General features: G+C 42.2%; 1 protein-coding gene across 1 annotated transcript in view; it reads right to left on the minus strand.

Annotated features, from left to right (window-relative positions):
• Positions 1–21,122, minus strand: part of PRKCA (protein kinase C alpha) — a 408,132-nt gene extending 387,010 nt beyond the window's left edge. The window contains exons 1-2 of the mRNA XM_066386622.1: positions 20,261–21,122; positions 17,247–17,278 (exon numbers count right to left, since the gene is read on the minus strand). Coding sequence (XP_066242719.1) covers positions 17,247–17,278; positions 20,261–20,433 — 205 coding nt within the window. The 5' untranslated portion in view covers positions 20,434–21,122. The remainder of the gene's footprint in view (positions 1–17,246; positions 17,279–20,260) is intronic.
• Between the last annotated feature and the right edge of the window lie 490 nt (positions 21,123–21,612).

Below are 21,612 nucleotides of genomic sequence, written 5' to 3' on the forward strand. Positions count from 1 at the left end.
GAAAAGAATACAACATATATAGGAAGGCCCATTAGGCTATCACCAGATTTCTCAGCAGAAACTCTACAAGCCAGAAAAGAGTGGATCCCAATTTTTAAAAACTGAAAGAGAGGAATTTCCAGCCAAGAATACTATATCCATCAAAGCTATTCTTCAAATATGAAGGGGAAATAAAAACAATCACAGATATAGAGAAGATGAGGGAATTTATCACCAGAAAAAACACACTTCAGGGAATACTAAAGGGGGTTATCTGACCAAATACAAAGAACAAAACAAGAAAATCACAAGTAAAAGCTTCAACAAGATCAAAATAAAAACAAGAATAATCTGTGACAACAAAAAAAAAAAAGAGGAGAGGACAAAGATTAGCAGTAGCAAAGAAGGATGGAGTATAGAAGCACTCATGAGATAATGTACTGCAGTGAATATGTATATATTCTCTTAATTACCTAATGGTAACCACCCCTGAAAAAACCATTACAGAAACACATGGCTTAAAAAATAAAAAATGGAGGAAAGAAGTATAGAATACAACCAAACAAAAACAAATGACAAGAAAACAAAAGAGAAAAACCAAACAAGAAACAGAGATATCAGAAAGCAATATATAAAATGGCAATAGGAAACCCTCAAGTGTCAATAATTACATTAAATGTAAATGGATTGAACTCACCAATAAAAAGACACAGAGTAGCAAAGTGGATCAAAACAGAAAATCCAACTGTATGCTGCCTTTAAGAAACACATCTAAACTACAAGGATAAAAACAGACTCAAAGTGAAAGGTTGGAAAACAATTCTCCAAGCAAATAATATCAAAGAAAAGCAGGTGTAGCTATACTCATATCTAACAATACTGACTACAAGACAGCAAAGGTAATTAGAGACAAAGATAGTCATTTTATAATGATAAAGGGGACACTAAATCAAGAAGACATAGCACTTCTTAATATATATGCACCAAACCAAGGAGCACCAAAGTATATAAGACATCTACTAACTGATCTAAAAATAAAAACCGACTAAAATACAATCATACTTGGAGACCTCAATACACTGGTGACAGCTCTAGATAGTTCTTCCAAACAGAAAAGCAATAAAAAAATATTGGCCTTAAATTAAACACTAGAACAATTGGATATGATAGACATCTACAGGACATTTCATCCCAACATGTCAGAGTATACATTAATTCTCCAGTGTACATGGAACATTCTCAAGAACTGACCATATGTTGAGCCACAAAAATAACATCAACAAATTCAGAAAGATTGAAATTATACCAAGCATATTCTCTGACCATAAAGCTTTGAAACTAGAATTCAACTGCAAAAAAGAAGTAAACAAACCCACAAAAATGTGGAAATTAAACAACATACTTCTAAAAAATGACTGGTTCAAAGAAGAAATAAAACCAGAGATCAAAAGATATATACAGACAAATGAAAATGACAACACTACATATGAGACTTTCTGGGATACAGCAAAAGCAGTAATAAGAGGCAAGTTCATATCACTACAGGCTTATGAACAGACAAGAGAGAACCCAAGTAAACCACTTAACTTCACATCTTAGGGAACTAGAAAAAGAAGAACAAAGGCAACCCAAAACCATCAGAAGAAAAAAAATAATAAAAATCAGAGCAGAAATAAATGAAATAGAGAACAGAAAAACTATAGAAAAAAATTATAAAACAAGGAGCTGATTCTTTGAAATAATCAACAAAATTGACAAACCCTTGGCAAGACTCACTAAGGAAAAAAGAGAAAGGACTCATATAAACAAAATCCAAAATGAAAGAGAAATTACCACAGATATCATAGATATACAAAGAGTTACCGTAGAATACTATGAAAAACTATATGCCACCAAATTTAACAATCTAGAAGAAATGGATAAATTCCTAGAACAATACTATCTTCCTAGACTGAGTCATGAAGAGTAGATAGCCTAAACAGACCCATAAGCAGGGAGGAAATAGAAACAACTATCAAAAACCTCCCAAAAAATAAAAAAGTCCAGGGCCAGAGGGTTATACTAGTGAATCCTATCAAACATTCGAAGATTTGGTTCCCATTCTACTCAAAGTCTTCCAAAAAAACTGAAGAAGAAGCAATACTTCCAAACACATTTTATGAGTTCAACATAACCCTCATACCAAAACCTGGCAAGGAAAATACAAAAAAAGAAAACTACAAACCAATATCTCTAATGAATACAGATACAAAATACTAGCAAATTGAATACAACACATTAAAAAAGTAATTCATCATGATCAAGTGGGATTCATCCCAGAATCACAAGGATGGTTCAACATACATAAAACAGTTAACGTAATACACCATATCAAAAAAACAACAACAAAGAACAAAAACCACATGATCCTATCAATAGATGCAGAAAAGGCATTCAATAAAGTACAACATCCTTTTATGTTTAAAAAACTCAACAAAATGGGTATAGAGGAAAATATCTCAACATAATAAAGACCATTTATGACAAACCATCAACTAACATCATATTAAATGGCAAAAAACTGAAAACTTTTCCTCTAAAATCAGGGACAAGGCTACCCACTCTCTCCACTGCTATTCAACGTCGTGCTGGAAGTTCTACCCAGAGCAACCAGACAAGAGAAAGAAATAAAAGGCATTCATATTGGGAAAGAAGAAGTAAAGGTTTCACTTTTTGCAGATGATATGATCCTGTACATAGAAAACCTCAAAGACTCCACAGAAAGACTATTAGAAATAATAAACCAATACAGTTAAGATTTTGTATCACAGTATACAAAATTAATATACAGAAGTCTATTGTTTTCTTATATGCCAACAATGAAACTTCAAAAAATGAACTCAAAAAAATAATTCCTTTTATGGTTGCAACAAAAATAAAATAAAATACCTAGGAATAAACATAACAAAGAATGTAAAGGACCTATATAATGAAAACTACAAATCCTTGTTAAAGGAAATTGAAAAAGACACAATGAAATGAAAAAATATTTCTTGTTCTTGGATAGGAAGAATAAATATAGTTAAAATGACCATATTACCCAAAGCAACATACAAATTTAATGCCATTCCCATCAAAATTCTAATGTCATTTTTTTAAAGAAATGGAACAAAACATCATCACGTTTATATGGAACTATAAAAAATCCCGAATAGCCAAAGTAATCCTAAGGGGAAAAAACGAAGCTGGAGGAATTACAATACCTGACTTCAAATTATAATATAGAGCCACGATAATCAAAACAGTGTGGTATTGGCAGAAAAATAGACAAACCAATGGAACAGAGAGCCCAGAAATAAAACACATATATGATCAAATCATCTTTGATAAAGGAACCAAAAACACATAGTGAAGAAAAGAAAGTCTCTTCAATAATTGGTGCTGGGGAAACGAGAGCCACGGGTAAAAGAATGAAACTTGACTACAGTTTGTCTCCTTGTTCTAAAATTAATTCAAAATGGACCAAAGACCTAAATATAAGATCTGAAACAAATTACATAGAAGAAAACATAGGTACTAAACTCATGGACGTTGGCCATAAAGAACATTTTATGAATTTGACCCCAAAGGCAAGGGAAGTGAAAGCAAAGATAAATGAATGGGACTACATCAGGCTAAGAAGCTTTTGCACAGCAAAAGAAACTGACAACAAAACAGATAGCCAGCCAATTAAATGGGAGATGATATTTTCAAACAACAGCACAGATAAGGGCCTAATATCTGAAATATACAAAGAACTCACAAAACTCAACAACAAACAAGCAAACAAGCCAATAAAAAATGGGAAGAGGACATGAACAGACACTTCTCCCAAGAAGAAATACAAATAAATGGCCAACAGATGTATGAAAAGATGTTCATCTTCACTAGCTATTAGAGAAATGCAAATCAAAACTACAATGAGATACCACCTCACACCTGTTAGATTAGCTTATATAAACAAGACAGGTAATAACAAGTGTTGGAGAGGCTGCGGAGATCAAGGAACCCTCATTCACTGTTGGTGGGAATGTAAAGTAGTACAACCACTATGGAAGAAAGTATGGTGGTTCCTCAAAAAATTAAGAATAAAACTACCATATGACCCAGTCTACTGGGTATATACCCCTCAAACTCAAAAACATTGGTTCGTCAAGACACATGCAGCCCCATGTTCATCGCAGCATTGTTCATGGTGGCCAAGACATGGAAACAACCAAAAAGCCCTTCAACAGAAGATTGGATAAAGAAGATGTGGTACATATATACTATGGAATACTACTCAGTCATAAGAAATGACGACATAGGATCATTTACGACAACATGGATGGACCCTGATAACATTATACTGAGTGAAATAAGTAAATCAGAAAAAAACTAAGAACTGTATGATTCCATACGTAGGTGGGACACAAAATTGAGACTCACTGACGTAAGATAAGAGTGCAGTGGTTACCATGGGGAGGAGAAGGAGGGGTGGGAGGAAGGGCATAAAGAAAACCAAATAAAAGGTGACAGAGGACAATCTGACTTTGGGTGATGGGCATACAACATAATCAAATGTCAAAATGATCTGGGGATGTTTTCTCTAAATCTATGTGCTCTAGCCTGACCAGGTGGTGGTGCAGTGGATAGAGTGTCAGACTGGGATACGGAGGACCCAGGTTCGAGACCCTGAGGTCGCCAACTTGAGCGCAGGCTCATCTGGTTTGAGCAAAGCTCACCAGCTTGGACACAAGGTCACTGGCTTGAGCAACGGGTTACTCGGTCTGCTGTAGCCCCACAGTCAAGGCACATATGAGAAAGCAATCAATGAACAACTAAGGCATTGCAACGTAATACTAATGATTGATGCTTCTCATCTCTCTCCGTTCCTGTCTGTCTGTCCCTGTCTATCCCTCTCTCTGACTCTGTCTCTGTAAAAAATAATAAAAATAAATAAATAAATCTATGTGCTCTAGTCTAGTTGATCAATGTCACCCTGTTAAAATTATCTAAATAAAATTTTTTTAAAAAAGCTTTTGTTTAGAATATAAGAAAATATGATTCAAACTACTTTCTATATTGTAATAGCCTGGAATTAAGTTGCAACATCTAGATTTTTTTTTAATGAGTTATCTCCCACTTCCATGTTTTAGGATAGTTACAGTTACATGCACACTCGCTTAAGCTCATTTACTGCCACTTAACTCCAAGACACATCCCAAAGGAAGCCAATGAAAACCTTTGCAAGTGTGAGCCTAACTTTCTTAAATCAGTAAGAGTTTTATGAATGACAACAAACAGTACCACAAATCATTCTTTATTTAAAAAAAAATAAAACCAAGGAAAGAAAAAAAAAACAAACAAACGAAGATATGAGAAAAAGGAACTGACTACTTAGGTGTACAGCTTCAGATACTAAAACCTACTGCGATTAAACGCCCAAGATCTGCCTGGTCTCAAAGCCAGAACTACTTCTCAGGGCCCAGCACTCGCCCCCTGCAGAGCAGGGTCAGTAATGCCAGTGTCACCAGGGGGTGGCATATTGGTAAGTACATGTCAGCATGATACCCACATTGTGTGAATTTTTATTTTGCAAATCTGAAATCCGGATGAGAATCTATTTATGCTCCAACCCGGGGTGCTCTGCAGCACCCCCTCACTGTCCTTTATAAAGTTCTCTGGCTGGGGTTCTAACACATTCTCCTGAGCTCAGCCCCACAGAGAAGGAAGGAATAAGTACTGATAATGAACCAGAAATTCAGACAGAACAGGTCAGCATGCAGTTTTTCAAATAGAAAGTGTTTGTTTTATATATCTACATGTTTTATTTCTTTACCACTTCGCTTATTAATGCATATGAACATATCTAAAGTAAGTTGGTACATCTGTCACCTCCACTCAATCTCCATTACGTAAGACCCTGGACTTCCAACATGATGCTGTAATCAATAGTAACAGCTTGGTAATAGTAGAGACCCTTGAAATAGTATCCAAGCAGCACTCTTTCTAAAACAAGAAGTTACTTTCCAAGCTTCAACACAATATATCTTTCATGGAGATACAAGCTTTATAATCTTCTATAATTGTAACATTTTCTGAATAGAAAGCATGGCATACAAATAAAAAGACAGAAATGGAAATAGTGTTAGTGCAGAAGAACCAATACATGGGGAAAAGCAAGATGTACTCCACATTTCTCCAATTTTTTTCTGTTTGGTGTTCAGCACTGACACCTGAACTAGTCAGGCCTCCCTCCTAGTCTGTGCGGCTCCCTGAATATCCAAGTCACTTTCATCTCTCTCTTTCTTTGCTCATGTTATTTCCTTATAACAGAACATCTTCCTGCATCTCTCCAAAGGAAATTCTATGCAAAATCAAAGCTACCTCCAAATGAGCCCAGAAAATATCCTCCTCCTCCTCACATGCTTCAACATTATTTCATTCAGACTTATAATGCAATGAGTAATGTTTCTATCTAAGCTCCCTGACACCAGACTGTCCCATGCCCTGTAGTGTCTGGTATAATGCATATACGGTGAAGGTCTCTAGGTCTGATATAAAGTCCCATGACAGGTATTAAGAGTGCTACTGAGTTGAACAACTCTTCCTCCTTCCACACCTCCACAATCAAGTTAGTGCTGGAGTTCAAGTCTGACACAAGGGGAACTATGAAGCAACAGAGAGAGCACTTGGGTTAACAGCCTGGAGTCTGGACCCATACTGCCTGGGTTTGGATCCCAGCTCTGCCATTTTCTACTGTGTGAACTTGGGAAGGATACTCAACTGCTGTGTCTCAGTGCCTGTTTCCTCAACTGTAAAAAGGGGATAACATTGCTTACCCTTTTCAGAATTATGAGGGTCAAATGTGTTCATAAAAAGTGGTTAAAAGAGTGTCAAAGAGTAAGCCCATGGGTGACGTTTAGTGCTTCAAGTCTAGGAAATGACCTAAATCAGATTTTGTGCACTGCGTACTGGAGCTACCGTACACATCCCTAAAACAGTCATGTCTGCCCGCAGGATAACTGACAATGATAGGAGTTAGATCACCCCCAAAACAGAATTTTGCTCTCAGAATTCAGCTGTTACCTGGACTCTCCTCTTATTCCATTTCTCATACTAGTCTGTCCAACTGGAAGCTAAACACCTTCACATCCCATATTCTAACATTATTTATCTAACTGCCTATTGACATCACCCCAAATGATACAGATGGAACCTGTATTTTCAAAAATGCCAAAACTAGAGGCACTGGAGGAAAAAACACACAGCAAGCAAAAGCATGAAAGATGAGCTTTCCCTCAAGCTAATCTTACTTCGTGAACTCCCTCTTAAATAATTCTTATCTTGTGCTGACAATTAATCAAATCATTTCCCTCCATCCCACTTTTTGATAGAAATCTATTTCCAGAAACCATTTTCCACTTTGTATAATTTAATAGAGGGTTTTTTTTTAATGCAGCCTTAGTAATTTCAATTAGATTTGACTGTTACTACTGTGCTAATACTGAGATATTCATGCATCAGGTTCAAGTCTAACATGAGGTTTCAAAGCTTGGTCAAAAACAAGACCTGAAATAAAGGGTTTGTCATGGAAATTGTGACAGACAGCTGAGGATGGTGAAGCCTAATTCTCTGTCACCAAGAAATGTTTCATGTTTCCCTTAACAACATCATTCTTTCCTCTCCTAATAGAAATCCAGGCTTTGTAAGTACCCAGAGTTTCCATTTGGCTCTGAAATAAATGTTTTCTGCGGGAACTGTTCAAATCTGAACGCATGCCCCACCCCATCAGCCTGGCAAATTCTTCAGTGCTCTTGTTTCAAAGCATGAGGTAATAACCCATGCTTAATGGGGTGCTTTGGGAATGAAAGTATACACAATGTAAAAGCTCCTAAAGGTCCAGCACACTACACCACTTAATTAATATTATTTTGTCTTTCCTTTCAATGGAATAACACCTTTCTTTATTAATTTCTAAAGAAAGAGGACAGAGTGGAAAAGAGAGAGAGAGAAGGGGGGAGGAGCAGGAAGCTTCAACTCTCATATGTGCCTTGATTAGGCAAGCCCGAGGGTATAGAACCAGCGACCTCAGCGTTCCAGGTCAGCGCTTTATCCACTGCGCCACCACAGGTCAGGCTGGAATAAAACCTTTCAGGTGCTTGTAATTCAGGTATAACCCCTCTCCAGTGTCTCTACTGCTCTCATCCATTCCTCTCACATCCAAGCACAAAAACTTTTTGGGTACAAGTAGTTTAGGAGTACCAGAATCAGGGTTAAATAAAATGGCAAGCTGTAAGTAATTCGAGGAAAACAAAAGAAGCCCTGGCCGGGTAGCTCAGTTAATTAGAGCACTGTCCTGCTAGGCCAAGGTCGTGGGTTCACTCTCCAGTCAGGGCACATACAAGAATCAACTAACAAATACATTGAAGAAGTGGAACGACAAATCAGTGTTTCTCTCTCTCCCCCCTTCCTCTCTAAGATCAATAGATTTAACACAAAAAAGAATACTAGTATCAATCAAGTTGAGCTACTACTACCTCTGGTTTCAGCTATGAGCAACCTCACAGTAAAACAGAACATTTTACTGACTGTACAAATATATCTCCTGGGGCCGCTTTTAATTTTTCCCCTGAACCTAGGACATCCTCTCCACCTCAGCCAACAGCCCCCACTGCAGCCCATAACATGCTCATTTTATTGTGGTCGTAAGATTCATTCCTGATGTTTGGGTACCTACCTAAAGACAGAAGGATACCACACACAGTGGTATACTCCTACAGTACTGATTTTGTAGGTTTAGCATTACACCTAACTTACTGAAGACACAAATTAAAATTCTTCGCTACATGCTTTGAATAAATAAGTAGGCTTAGCAACAGAAAGTACTTTTTCTTAAGCCATCTCAAGATGGCTAGTTGACATAACTTTGGATTATAAACTAGACTTAAAAAAAAAATAGTATGCAGGCAGAAGTCACCAAGATCCTTCTGGTTATGGACATTCATATCAGACTCTCCTAATATTTACATAGTGTCTACTGAGTGCCAGGCACTGCACTAAACACTGGAGATGGAGGGAGAAGCCTCAGGCCTTGCTGTCAAGGCTGGCTGGGGGACAGACAAGGAAAGATGCTGGGCAAGCGTCCTGCGACCGGGAGGGCAGGAGGACAGTCACGGTCTGGACTACGACCCACAGGTGAGACAGGCATTATATCCGGGCAAAAGGAGGTGGGGAAGGAACTCAGAAAGAAAACACTTTCTGGGAAACTACAACTTACTCCAAAGGATGGAGAAGAGGGGAAGAAGGAGAGCATCCTGAGATGAGTCTGGAAGGCAAGGCAGCAGGGTTCCAGAGAAAGACTGCACCTGACAGGGAAGCTCGGAAATTAACGCTGTCTTTGACATCGGAATACTCTGAAGAAATGCCAACAAGCACGCTAAGGGGTAATGGGCCTAAAAATGTTAACTTGAGTAACACTATCTAGGAATGTGAAACACTCAGAGGGCAGTAAAATCATTTCATCAAACAAATTAAAAAAAAAGGAAACTTCAATGTCAGCTTCATCCTTAAAAATAAATGCTAGGTTTCTACTGCCAAGTAGGAAGGATAACCACTCATCCAACTACAGCATCAGCTGCTGGTGGGAATGTGGTGAATCAAACAAACAAGAAACACACTGCCTAACTAGGCAGTGGCACAGTGGACAAAGCACCAGTCTGAGATCCTGATGACACAGGTTCGAAACCCCGAGGTCATCGGCTTGAGCATGGACTCATCTGGCTTGATTACAGGCTCACAAGCTTGAGCGCAGGGTTGCTGGTTTGATCAAGGGGTCACTCGCTCTGCTGGAGCCCCCACCCCCTGTCAAGGCACATATGAGAAAGCAAGCAATGAACAACTAAGGTGCCACAACAAAGAATTAATGTTTCTCTCTCCCTTCCTATTTGTCTGTCTCGCTCTCTCACAAAAAGAAAACACAAAAACACTTTCACTTATGTGCCAAGTATGATTCCAAAACTATTAGAAATCATTTCAGGATAAGTATATAGTACCAAATGGGAAGACCTAACACTAGTTTCGTCCACATGCCCCTATTTCTAACAACTATTAATGTATCTTAGAGGAGAAAATAAAAAATATTGAAAAGAAAAGCAATTTGAACTACCCACCTCCACTGCACTATTCCATATTTTAGGCATTACAGACAATTTCATCTTCAAAGCTGAAATAACGCTGTCATCTGACCTCAGTGCAAAACTACCCGGTTTTAAATTATACTCACTCTTTCGTGAGCCTTTTTGGAACTCTATAAATAACCCCAAAGGCTCATCTATAGTTAGCGTAGACTCTGAGTTGGGATAACAAATGAAAAGCAGTGTGCCAAAAGGCTGATCCCTGTGATGAAGATGAAGGATGGAAAGGTCTAACCTCAGGTGGGAACTAGACTTATCAGGGGGTCTCTTTGTAAATTACATAAATGTCTAACCATTATGCAGTATGCCTAAAATATAAAATATTGACTGTCAATGATAATTGAAAGGAAAAAAAATCCTGGCATCAACTCTGAAAATCAGCGGCCTACGACAGTTTAGGGGTCGCTGACCCCACACACAGGGAGGATAAGTACTCTATGAAAGGAAGCCACCTTCCTGTTCTGCCCAACTCGGACCTTTGCCCCTTCTATCTCCCAGCATTTGCTGTTCACACTTCTTGGCTCTCCAACCCTGCAGACTGATGAGAAGAACTAGACATCCTCTTCTGAGATGCTCCCAATGCAATCCCCATTCTGTTAAATTGGCCTGGTTTTCTGGAATTCTGCAGCTCATGCAGCCAAGAAAGACTCATTCTTTTTTCTTCTTCCCTCAAACATCAAATTTCACTCTTACAGAAGGAATATAAACCACCCCACTGCTCAGGTGATCTGATGAAAATGCCTACCTGGAAGGAGATGTTCAAAAGGGAATGTCGAAAAGAAGAAACGCACCCCCATGTTTATTGCAACATTGTTTACAATAGCCAAGATCTGGAAACAGCCCAAGTGTCTGTCAGTGGACCATGGATAAACAAACTTGGTACATATACACAATGGAATACTATGGGACCATGAAAAAGAAGGAAATCTTACCTTTTGCAACAACATGGATGGACCTGGAAACTATTTTGCTAAGTGAATAAGCCAGGCAGAGAAAGAAAAATATCATATGACCTCACTCATTTGAGGAATCTAATGAACAATGTGAACTGAGGAACAGAATAGAAGCAGAGGAGGGATCAAAGGGACCAGAAGGAAAGCGGTCAGAGGAAAAAGGGATGAGAGGATGGGATCAGAGAAGAGAAAGAGATTGGTGAAATTATATATACATAACAGCATTATAGAGAGCAGAACAACAAATCCTGGAGGGAAGGGGGGAGGGCATTGGGGAGAGGGGAGGAAGGGGAATGTTGAGGGGAACATGGGGCTGGAGGAATGTATTCGGTTGGACACTTGAATCTATGTAAACACAATAAATTAAAATCAATTAAAAAAAAGGAAATGTCATTAGCAAAGGCAAGCTGATTTTTAACCCTTCACTACTGAAACCTGCAGAGTTTCAGGGGACACACAGAATAGGCACAATATTTATGTTCTTAGCAGAAAAAGGGCTTGGAGATTCAAAAGTCTTCCCAGTAGCAGATTGAAAGCACACAAAAAATAATGCCCTGCTCTAATATCCCTGGTGTCCCTCATTCAGAGCCAACAGTCCCCGGTGGGATCAAGGGCCCTGGGAAGAATTCATTCTGATGCTGTCGTTAAGGTATCCTGATCCAGAGCCTTCGTTAGCAGTACATTGTAATTTATGACATTACACAAAAGAGAAAGAATAGAAAAGAGGGAAAACGTGCCGAGGTGAACCAGATGTCACAGACCCGGAGTGGCTATTCCGCATGTAGAATAAGCAGGTCACACCTGGGGAGGCTGTTTCTATCCCTGTAACTAGAGAAGCACATGAGTCTTGCTCATTCTGAGGAAGAAGAAAGCAAGTTGGTTCACCCCCTTTTCCAGTCGTGAAAATAGCAGATGGGACTGGTTGGGCCCAACTGCCCCAGCAGAAGAGAACCTTGGAGCAGCTCAACAGGTCCTTCTGCTCTGTGATGACTGCTTTTGGAAGCAGCCAGCAAGACAGAAACCCTGACCAGAGACAAACCTCCCAGGTTTGAATCTCAGACTCATCAGTGATCAAGCCAGCCAGGCCCACTTCTTGTTCTCCCTTCTCCTTTCTCTGAAAACACCCAGGGGCAAGGACCAGGTAGCCTCAGAGAGACCAAGTAAGCACGAGGCAGAGGAAGCCAACCAACAATGTTATGCCAAACAGAAAATCAAAAAGCCAATGCGAGTCACGTCATTTCAAGGGTTATTTCAGATCTACAAAGGGAAAGCGGCTTTCATCTTTAAGAACCTTAAGCAAGATGTTCCATGGCTTCTAGATCTGCACCGTCTTTCTTCTCCCCGGTGGTTCAGGCCCTTGGTTCTGCTGAATCAGACAGCAAATTATCACAACAGGATCCTCCTGTGTCACCTGCCCAAGTAATATGTTTCAAAGTGAAACTGGGACTAACCCCATCAATCTCTTTAGTAAAAGTTCCCTGCTTCCATTTATGCTGTATCTTAGAGCACAAGGGAGGACATGGGAAAGAAACTTACATGCTTCTTGTGCATGCCTGTAAAACAAAATGCTTTCTAAATGCCACAGATGACAAAGCCAGCCTTAAGGACCAAAAATCACTTATTTCTTTAGTCTTTCAATCCTTAACATTTACTAAGTAAAATGACGGTGACTATTTTAGATTGGAAGCTGTCTTACTATATGAATGTGACTCATTTAGAGCATATGTACCTTTATTTTAAATATATATCCTTAGCCCTGGCCGGTTGGCCCAGTGGTAGAGCGTCAGCCTGGCGTGCTGGAGTCCCGGGTTCAATTCCCGGCCAGGGCACACAGGAGAAGTGCCCATCTGCTTCTCCACCCCTCCTCCTCTCCTTCCTCTCTGTCTCTCTCTTCCCCTCCCACAGCCAAGGCTCCATCGGAGCAAAGTTGGCCTGGGCGCTGAGGATGGCTCTGTGGCCTCTGCCTCAGGCACTAGAATGGCTCTGGTTGCAACAGAGCAGCGCCCCAGATGGGTACAGCGTCGTCCCCTGGTGGGCGTGCCGGGTGGATCCCAGTCAGGTGCATGCGGGAGTCTGTCTGACTGCCTCCCCGTTTCCAACTTCAGAAAAATTTTAAAAAATAAAAATAAATCCTTAGCTACAGATTGTTTATGTACTAACAAAAGCAACACAACGTACTAAGAGCTAGAAGATGCTGCCTCCATCAGGTGAGATAACTGATGGATCAGGAATACCAAAAGCAGTCTCCAACTAACTCCAGCTGCCATTTCCAGAGTGTGTGTCGCCAAAGGCAAGGATGAGAATGAGTTTTCCTCCTGAATAAGAATGCGACTATCAAACAGAATCAAGGGGGAAAGTTTAAAGTGAGAGAACATTGAGAAAACATACTAACATGGTCAGATGTTATAAAAATTAATTTCAAGCAGAGCACCAAAATGGGAAACATTGGGTAAAGATGTTCATGAAATTAAAAAGCACTCACTATCCTGAGCTTACATAGCTTTAAGTTTCAACAAAGAATAAGATATAATGGACTGGCCCTGGCCGGTTGGCTCAGTGGTAGAGCATCGGCCTGGCGTGCTGGAGTCCCGGGTTCTATTCCCGGCCAGGGCACACAGGAGAGGCGCCCATCTGCTTCTCCACTCCTCCCCCTCTCTTTCCTCTCTGTCTCTCTCTTCCCCTCCCGCAGCCAAGGCTCCACTGGAGCAAAGTTGGCCTGGGTGCTGAGGATGGCTCTATGGCCTCTGCCTCAGGCGCTAGAATGGCTCTGGTTGCAACAGAGCAACGCCCCAGATGGGCAGAGTATCGACCCCTGGTGGGCATGCTGGGTGGATCCTGGTCAGGCGCATGCGGGAGTCTGTCTGACTGCCTCCCCATTTCCAACTTCAGAAAAATACAAAAAAAAAAAAAAAGATATAATGGATTGATTAGCATGCCTCCTTGAAATCAAATACAGTTGACACACAGTACTGAAATTGTAACAAGCAGATACCATGTTACAATTAGACTTATATTTGAAATGGTTTCCATGAAATAAAATTTGTAAATTCAGCTGGGGAACTCGGTCAAGAGATCTGACATTTAATTATTCACCAAAGCAAAGAACAGTGCATAAAGTTAAGTACACAGTCACTGCTCTGATTTGTCTCATTTGTAAACCCCAAATTCAAACAACAGGTAAAGTAAGGCAATTCACAGGACAAATACAAATGGCTATAACATGCTTGAAAACATGCTCAACCTCACCCAGGAGATGATATTAAAAAATGAGGGGAGGGCCTTTTCACCTACCAGAGCAAAAAACATAAAAGACTGATATTAACTAATACCAATAAGAGTGAAGGAAAAAGGATAATTCTCATAGATTAATACTGAAAATGTAAATTGGAAACTATTTGGAGAGCAACTTAGCTGTACTCATTAAAATTTAAAATGTATACACACACTCTTCTAGGTATCTATCGACTGTAGAAATACCTACACAAGTGTCCAAGGATATTGTCAACAGCAGTATTTTTACTAGTAAGAACTTAGAAACAATTAAAATATATCCTTCAAGAGAAATGGATGAATAAATTTGATACATCCGCACATGCAACCACTAAATAGAGTAAGGTTGAACTGATGTTTTGACATAGAAGGATATCCACCATATACTTCTGAGTGAAAGAAATTAAGTTGCAAAATGAATAAAAGTTTGATCTCTTTTTTAAAACACTAAGTATGCATGCCTGAGTGAATAGATGTCTCAAATAGAAGTTATCACTGAGGGTGAAAAGGGAGAAGAGGACAGTTTTATGTTTATACAGTGTTCACAATTTCTGAGAGTATTACTTGTACAGTTTAGGTAAGTTATGCTGAGACTATGCTAATTCACTAAAAGTTCAACAGATGCTCTGTAAAGTTCCCCTGGTAGCCTAATGATGCAGCGATTCTTTGATATTTACCAACAAAATAGGCTCTCAAGAGCAGGTCCGAGAGGGACCAAGTTCATTATATGCAGAAAATTAGTTTTAAAAATAACATACCTCTTGATCTGTGGTGGCTTGGTGGCTAAAGTGTTGACCTGGAACGCTGAGGTCGCCGGTTCGAAACCCTGGGCTTGCCCAGTCAAGGCACATAATGGAAAGTTGATGCTTTTTGCTCCTCCCGCCCCCTGCCTCTCTCTTTCCCTATCTCCTCTTCAAAAACAAAAAAATAACATACCCACTTTCTATGAGATATTTAGAAAATGTAGTAGACATTTTTTTCTATAAAGTTTCCATTGGTCCCCACCCAAACACAATACCAAAAAATGACAGATGTGAACCACATTAGCCCACAATCATTGGTTTACATCATTAAACCTCCTAATATCATGTTCAAGCACAGGCCCAAACATGACCTGCTAAGTTCAGGTCCACAGCTTTGAGAAATGGAAAGAGATACACCTTCATTTTTCATAAAGATACCAGTGATATACACCTTTCTCTTTATTCTTTTTTTAAAGGAATATTCCATGCTTTCCCAATGTAACTCAAAATGATTTATTCAATAGTGGTTTTAAGCACATTGTTAAGAAAGGTAAATTATTAATTATACCATGAAAGACCTTCCTCTACAATGTTTAGAAAATGCACAGAGTGGGGCAAAGTAGGTTTATAGTTGTTTGCATGGAAAATACAATAATTGATAAGTAATACAAACTCACAACTGTAAACCTATTTTTGGTCCACCCTGTATATAAAAAACAAGTTCACAAATTTGCCAAAGGTTTTAAAGGCAATCACCCTAGCCGGTTGGCTCAGTGGTAGAGCGTCGGCCTGGCGTGCAGAAGTCCCGGGTTCGATTCCCGGCCAGGGCACACAGGAGAAGCGCCCATCTGCTTCTCCACCCCTCCCTCTCTCCTTCCTCTCTGTCTCTCTCTTCCCCTCCAGCAGCGAGGCTCCATTGGAGCAAAGATGGCCCGGGCGCTGGGGATGGCTCCTTGGCCTCTGCCCCAGGCGCTAGAGTGGCTCTGGTAGCAACAGAGCGACGCCCTGGAGGGGCAGAGCATCGCCCCCTGGTGGGCAGAGCGTCGCCTCCTGGTGGGCGTGCCGGGTGGATCCCGGTCGGGCGCATGGGGAGTCTGTCTGACTGTCTATCCCCGTTTCCAGCTTCAGAAAAATACCAAATAAATAAATAAATAAATAAATAAAGGCAATCAACTTACTAGCACAAGTTACAAAAAGTACACATAGTCTTTCTTTCTTTCTCTCTCTCTCTCTCCCTAATGCACTTAATATTAAACAGTGCTAGAATAATATTTTCCAGGCTAGGATGTACTTTCCACTTGCCCTAATAATAAACCTATGCCCAGATGGGAAATGTAACCAGAACTAAGTAAATATAATATAGACGGTGAGCAGGAGAGCCAGAAGGCAGGCTAATAAACCTGGGATGCCTTCACAAACTATAAAATGTTAAAATAAAACAACTTTAAACAAATAGAATGAAGAGTATAAAAAGCTATATATTGAACACTGGTGAAATGCAACTACAAATCAGGGAAGAGACTGATTTCTCTCTGGATGAGATAGATAGTATCATATGTTGCCACATATTGAAGCTGAGGGAAAAATGTGCCTCATGCAACAGCAAACAGTTATCATCACATCAGCAACCTGACTTTCAGTCGTGTAAACTTTGCTCTGGATGACAATGACTAAACAGATAACAAATGACTTACTAGATAACGTGTAGCCTAAAATTAGTTAGGAGTCCAACTCAATGCATGGATATGAGATGAACAAAAACAGAGGAAGACAAGAAAAGCCACATGATTACAAAGCAATTCCTTTTCTTTTTTTCTGAACACCCACACAAAGACTGCAGTTTCTGACAAGAATGTTCTTGGCAAAAGATAAAATTACGGGCAGGATTTTTCCCCCAATGAGAAAAAGGCAGCTCTATATGTAAATTACGTAGGCAATACCACATGATATTTCTTTTAAGGTCCGAATTCATAGCCCTCATATTTTGAAAACACTTAAATAACTTTTTTTTGGATGACAAAGCAAAGAAGACTGGAAACACAGCTCCTGTTCGGAATGCTTATTTCATGTTGTATTTGAAAATAAAATCCAATGTGGTAGCTTACCTTGGCACTGGAAGCCTTGTTTCCCAAACCCCCTGAAAAACAAACAAGAATAAAATATCTTAACATATTTTGTGTTGGATGACATATTTTAAGCCAGTTATGTGACAAATCATTCTACAGAGTTAAAGGCATGTACATAAAACCCAGTGATCTGAGAGGGAAAACATGCCTAAATAGCTCAGAGTACTGTGCAAATTCAACTTGGAAAAAAAAGTCTATCTGGCCTCTAAAGGCTCACTGAACTATTTCAATGTATCAAAATTCTTCCCAAATTTTTACATTGTTATCAATGCTTAAGAACATACTTGTATATTCAAAGTGGTTGGCCACAGTATTCAAATAAAAGACCTTATAGTAAAAACAAATAAAACGTCAAAGTGGCTTAATTTGGTCCCTAAAGACCGATTTAAAAAATTGGGTTTTGTTTCTCCCTAACGATAGCTAAAAAAGCGGCTTCCTCATTTGTTATGAATTTAAAATATTTGTCTAGAAACTGCCAAACAGCTCCGTTCTTAATGTTAAATTTTGGCTCAAAGGATCCAATTTTATGAAGTATTCCTATGGCTTGCATTTGAGATTATGATCTAATTTTTACTGAGAATCAGTAACATTTGAAACACAAACAGAGGCTATATTATTCTTGCAAATTACTTAGAGAATTTACTCTAAGCGGAGAACCTTAACATGAGCATTGATTTCAAACACAATTCCCACCAAGCTGAACTGCATTAATTTTTTCAGGTTATTAGTCATAATCTCTTGCTTTACTCAACTTTTTAAGTTTACAAAGCACGTCACATATTTTGATAATTAACTTTGTCATACATACACCCCCCCCAAAAAAAAAATACTTAACACCTAAACAGTTTTAATTAGTACTTTAATATTTAAATAAATCTCATAAATCAAGGACCCAGAGAAACAATAATGAAAGGACACAGAGAAGCTAAAACCACTGCTAGACAAGCCTGGTGAACATCTCCCTGGAACTTCCAAGTGGAGGGAAGATGCTTTATAGTTAAGTGGAGAGATGTGTGGGGGTTACTCAGAGAAGATACGGTGACCTTTATTTTCCACTTCACCTTACACCTGATGTGGGGCATCAGGTCACCAGGGGCTAGGCCTTCAGGGCAACTGATAGTGGAAAGACATTAGCTAACCTGGGTATGTATGCTGCAGTTCTTTTTCTAGTTTACCCACTTCCTGCAAAAGTCATCAGCAATCTAACTCTTCCCTTTCAATAGGATTTCACAGTTGGCAGGTGAGGCTGAAGCCCCCTCCCCCTCGGCCAAACTAAATGCAATATCCTCTTTGCCCTGATGCTCCAAGAACTTCTTTTAAATGGCCTTATCATAATTACCTACTCCTCTGAGCACAATTGCCTCGTAGGCTGACTACACAATGAAAATCATTCATAGAAGTGGCTGTACTTTTCACGAATGAGTACTTTTGAGTTGATTTTGAAAAAGGAAAAATGAAGCACTTTTGCACCAAGTTTGTGGGACTCTCCCTTGGAGATATTTCCCAGGTATGATGGATTTACATAAAGCCACCCATAAAAGAAAAATTAAGCATCACGCTTGTGGGATTCGCCCTTTAAGATGTTTTTCCCCAGGTGTGATGGACTCACAGAGCCACCCATACTTCTCCCTGGGGCCCGGACAAGATATATATAACACACAGCCTGCTGGTGGCAGGGTGCACTCTGGCACTGTAACCCCAGGGCAGATCTCATCCACCCCTCTGAGAGGTGAGAAATAAGGAACCCTAGCCACAGCTCTGACTTGAGGACCTTGGGAAGGTATCCATGCACAAGCCTAGAAAAGGCAGGGTATCTGGCAACTGGGGGGGGGGGGGACTACTGCTCCTCAGACTTCAGCACCTAGAGTTCCCTTAATTACAGATTTCTAGACTTTTGGGGTTGGAGGGGGCAGAACCACTGATCTTCCCAGAAGCAGCTAATAAGGCAGTGATTATCTTACACAAAATAAGGACATACAATTTCTCCTTGTTTTACAGGGCTCAGAGGCCCCTGAAGCCCATCCATTTATCAAATCCTCCCAAACCCCCAGTCGTTCCCCCTCCAAGTTAAGAATAGCTGACTTCATTGGAAATTACCTGAACTCTGACACCTTTAGCCCTTACAGTTCCTCTTAAATAAGGCCTCTGTCCTCGTCAACAGGGTTACAGGTCTAATCTCGTGTTGACAGGGTCTATTTTAAATGACTCCCTCTGTCCTTCTGCCATTCGCCTGCTGTTTTATTTCCCCCTCCCCCACTGCAAGCTTTCAACAGTTTGTTGCCTCTCCTCTCTTTGGGATCACCCAGAGAAGTCAAAGTCTTTCCGTGCCCAGTAGATACAAGCTACAGTAGGCAGGGACCCAAGGTTCCAGTGGAGTCCACGCCCGCTGGGAAACACAAAATACACACCCCCGAATGCGCCCAGCCTGGCTCGCCAACAACTTGGCCGGCGCGGCGCGATCGCCGCGGCTGCCGCGGTTACTCCCAGACGTGTTCTCCTGGAAACTCTGCCCTCTGGATTCTCCTTTTCACTTTCCCCTCCGCTCGCGCCGGCGAACGGCCACTCGGCTGTCTGCACTGAAGGCGGGCGCGCCTGGGGAGACGGGGCCACGAGCCCGTGGAGGGGACCCATGTCACCACCGCGCCGCCAGCCTCCCCCTGCGGTAGGGGGGGTGTGACCCGGCGATGACTTCGCTGAGAGTTCTGCCCGAGTGTGCGCGCGCGCGCCTGTGTGTGTGTGTGTGTGCGCGGCAAGGACCCGGGCGCGCGCGTCTCATTCCGGGCGAGAGTTCGGACTCCTGCCGGCTCTCCAAGTTCCCCGAGTGAGTCGGCCCCGGAGTGGACACGCCTGGAACCGGGGGGGGGGGGGGGGGGGACTGGGCGAGGACCCCCGAGGCGCAAGAACCCCGGACTGGAGAGAGACTGCCCCGGCGGTGACGCCCCCCGAGGGTCCGCAGGGCCAGTCCGCGCGCCCACCCGCCCGCGCGCACCTACCAGATGAAGTCCGTGCAGTGGCTGCAGAAGGTGGGCTGCTTGAAGAAGCGGGCGATGAATTTGTGGTCCTTCACCTCGTGCACATTCTTCTGCCTCAGCGCCCCTTTGCGGGCGAAGCGGTTGGCCACGTCCTGGGGCGCCGTGGAGTCGTTGGCCGGGAAAACGTCAGCCATGGTCCCCCCCAGTCACCTCTTGCCTCGCGGGGAAGCAGCGCTGGGTAGGACCGGGTGGGCGGGTGCGGAGCGGCGGGGCCCCGGGCGACCCCGGGCGGGGGGCTCGGGCCGGCGGCGGAGGTCGCGGCGAGGAGGCGCGGAGGCGCGGCGGCGGCCGGGGAGAGTCGGGCCGGAGCAGCGTGCAGCGGGAGCCGGAGCCGCTCACTCGCTCGCTGGCCCCACGCTCACTGACAGCCCGGAGCCAGGCGCTCGCGCTTCCTACTCTCGGCGGCAGAGGCGGCCCGGAGCGGCACCGCCCACCGCGCATGCCCCGAGCGCGAGCGCCGCGCGTGCGCGAGTGGGGGCCGCGCGGCGGGGCGAGGACGCGCCTGCCTGGGCAGGGGAAGCCTCGGCCTTTTCAGAGCAGCCCAGAAACCCGAGGCGGCAGCCGTGGCCCGGAGAAAGCTAGCCCGAATTTGGGGGCGGAGGCGGACTCTGGGCGGGGCAGACCTGGTCTTCTCCGCCGCCTTTTTCTCTTCCTATCTTTTTCTTCCCTCTCTCCTCCCGCCTCTCCTCCCTCCTCTGCTTCCGCTCCTCGCGCTTCGCTCACTCTTCTCCCGTCTTCCTCCGCCCACTCTCACTCGCTCCATCCAGCTCTGCTTTCTCCTGGCTTCCCTTTCCTCCTTTCCGGGTCGGAGGTCTGCGCGACGGGCGCGTGGCAGGACCCCCGAGGCGTAGGGTGAGGCTCCGCGCTGTCCCCGCCGCCGGCTGGGACCTGCTCCGCCAGCTCCCGCTTGGCACGCGCCGCAGCTGCCTCTTTCCCGTCTTCCTGGTTTTTTCAGTTTGTATCAATTCGAGGTTTCACCCGGCTAAAACCACGCCAATTGTGTATGCCCCAAAATGCCCAACTTCAGACCTTCGCACTGTTTCTATATGGATGGCAAGAGAAAGGGAACGATTGTAAATTTCACTGGTGTAGGACATAAAACAAACTAATAGACAACGGTATGATGGTTACCAGAGGGGAGGGGGTGAGGGTAATAAAGGGTAAAGGGGGCAAATATATGATGACAGAAGATGATTTGACTTGGGGTGGTGGGCACACAATGCAATATACAGATTATGTATCTTAGATTTGTACACTTGAAACATATAGAATCTTCTTAACTAAAATCATCCCAATAAATTTAATTTAAAAAA

The sequence above is a fragment of the Saccopteryx leptura genome, chromosome 5, assembly GCF_036850995.1.
Source record: "Saccopteryx leptura isolate mSacLep1 chromosome 5, mSacLep1_pri_phased_curated, whole genome shotgun sequence".
Lineage (NCBI taxonomy): Eukaryota > Metazoa > Chordata > Mammalia > Chiroptera > Emballonuridae > Saccopteryx > Saccopteryx leptura.